This window comes from Branchiostoma belcheri, unplaced genomic scaffold, assembly GCF_001625305.1.
Source record: "Branchiostoma belcheri isolate BF01 breed outbred unplaced genomic scaffold, Haploidv18h27 scaffold36, whole genome shotgun sequence".
NCBI classification, from domain to species: domain Eukaryota; kingdom Metazoa; phylum Chordata; class Leptocardii; order Amphioxiformes; family Branchiostomatidae; genus Branchiostoma; species Branchiostoma belcheri.
The window spans coordinates 2,207,112-2,208,518 of record NW_017803976.1 but is presented as its reverse complement, the minus strand read 5'-3'; the positions used below and the strand labels follow the sequence as shown (position 1 = coordinate 2,208,518).

The following is a 1,407-nucleotide window of genomic DNA, read 5'->3' as shown; positions in this document are numbered from 1 at the left end:
ACGGAATTCAGATGAATTTTACGGAATTCAGATGAATTTTACGGAATTCAGATGAATTTTACGGAATTCATAGGGATTTTACGGAATTCAGATGAATTTTACGGACTTCGTATGCTGCCTTGTAATGGATCGTATGGATTTCGTAAAATTCATACGAATTCCGTAAAATTGCTTTAAATTCTGTACAATTCCTATGAATTACGTAAATGACGTAAATTACGTAAAAAGTAATTCTTTGCCCCACCCCCCACCCAAGCTACACTTGCAACATTCTTCGGGCTCCTTTAGTGATCAAATAACGTAAAACGTCTGTGTAATACAAAACCACACAGTCGAGGGTACTTTCCTCAAGTGCTCTACTTCATCACCAAATATATCATGAAGTGTTGTTTTTGGTACGTTTGTGTGTCTGTGTGTCTGGCTTATGATCTTTGTCTATGCAAAATAATATGCCTAGAAGGGCTATGCTAGAGTCTGTCATCCCTGATAGCCTTGTTAGAGTACTACGTAAACCCTAGCAACTCAAACATGGTTAAAACAAATTGGGTCAAAAATCCTGGCGTCCCTAGTTGTTTACTCGCACATCTGGTTTGATACCTGTGTTGCTACACAGGTTTTGAATGCATGTTAGTAGCAAACTACTAGTATTTGTACCTGCTTGCTAGCTTTTTATGCTACAAATCTAGTATTCGACACAACATCCCCCTATACACTGGGGATTTGTATCCGGTATATTCGGCTAACGGTAACTGCTAGCTGTACACCGCTGCCGCCTTCTCTTCAAACCACTCGACCTGATTTCCTACCAACTTGACCTACATGTCAAGCCACACGCTTCTGTAGTACAACTACACCTGACCTGGACTACTATACATCCTACCTACCTGTACAACTACATCTGAAGTGCACCTACTGTCCAACACAAAACAACCATGGCTCAAATATTACCCAAAACGTGACTGGCACGTACCAAGCTTCTCCATGATCTGCTTGTAGTTGTCCGAGTTTTCTCCGTGCTTCCATTTCCCAGTGGACTTGTTCACGTCGAAAGGCATGTTGTGGGGAGGTTGTGAGAGATCGTGTGGAGGTTGTAGTCTAGTGGAGGTACGCTCAGGTGTGAGAAAAACGCTGGCTCGGCACCGCTTTAAGTAAAGGGCAGGTGACCGTGTGTACCTAGGGCCGCTTTAATTTAACATCATGGACATTGTCCTGGGGCTATACTCTCCAAGCAGAGGTTTTGGGTTTTGGCTTAATCTAGACGTGTTTTTAGGCTTTTTAATCGGGATTTCTTTTTTTTACACTGCAATATTTTTACGCCAACAAAAAGATAGCAGTGCAAAAATGAATGCCTATTAGAAAAATCCTAAAAACAGGCCAGGAATAAGCTAAAATCTCAAAACTCTGCTT

The 1,407-nt window shown here is 41.5% G+C and overlaps 1 protein-coding gene across 1 annotated transcript in view; it reads right to left on the bottom strand.

Moving 5' to 3' along the window:
* LOC109476048 (fatty acid-binding protein 1, liver-like) overlaps positions 1 to 1,162 on the bottom strand; it is a 3,022-nt gene extending 1,860 nt beyond the window's left edge. The window contains exon 1 of the mRNA XM_019776876.1: positions 971 to 1,162. Coding sequence (XP_019632435.1) covers positions 971 to 1,055 — 85 coding nt within the window. The 5' untranslated portion in view covers positions 1,056 to 1,162. The remainder of the gene's footprint in view (positions 1 to 970) is intronic.
* Positions 1,163 to 1,407: the final 245 nt, after the last annotated feature.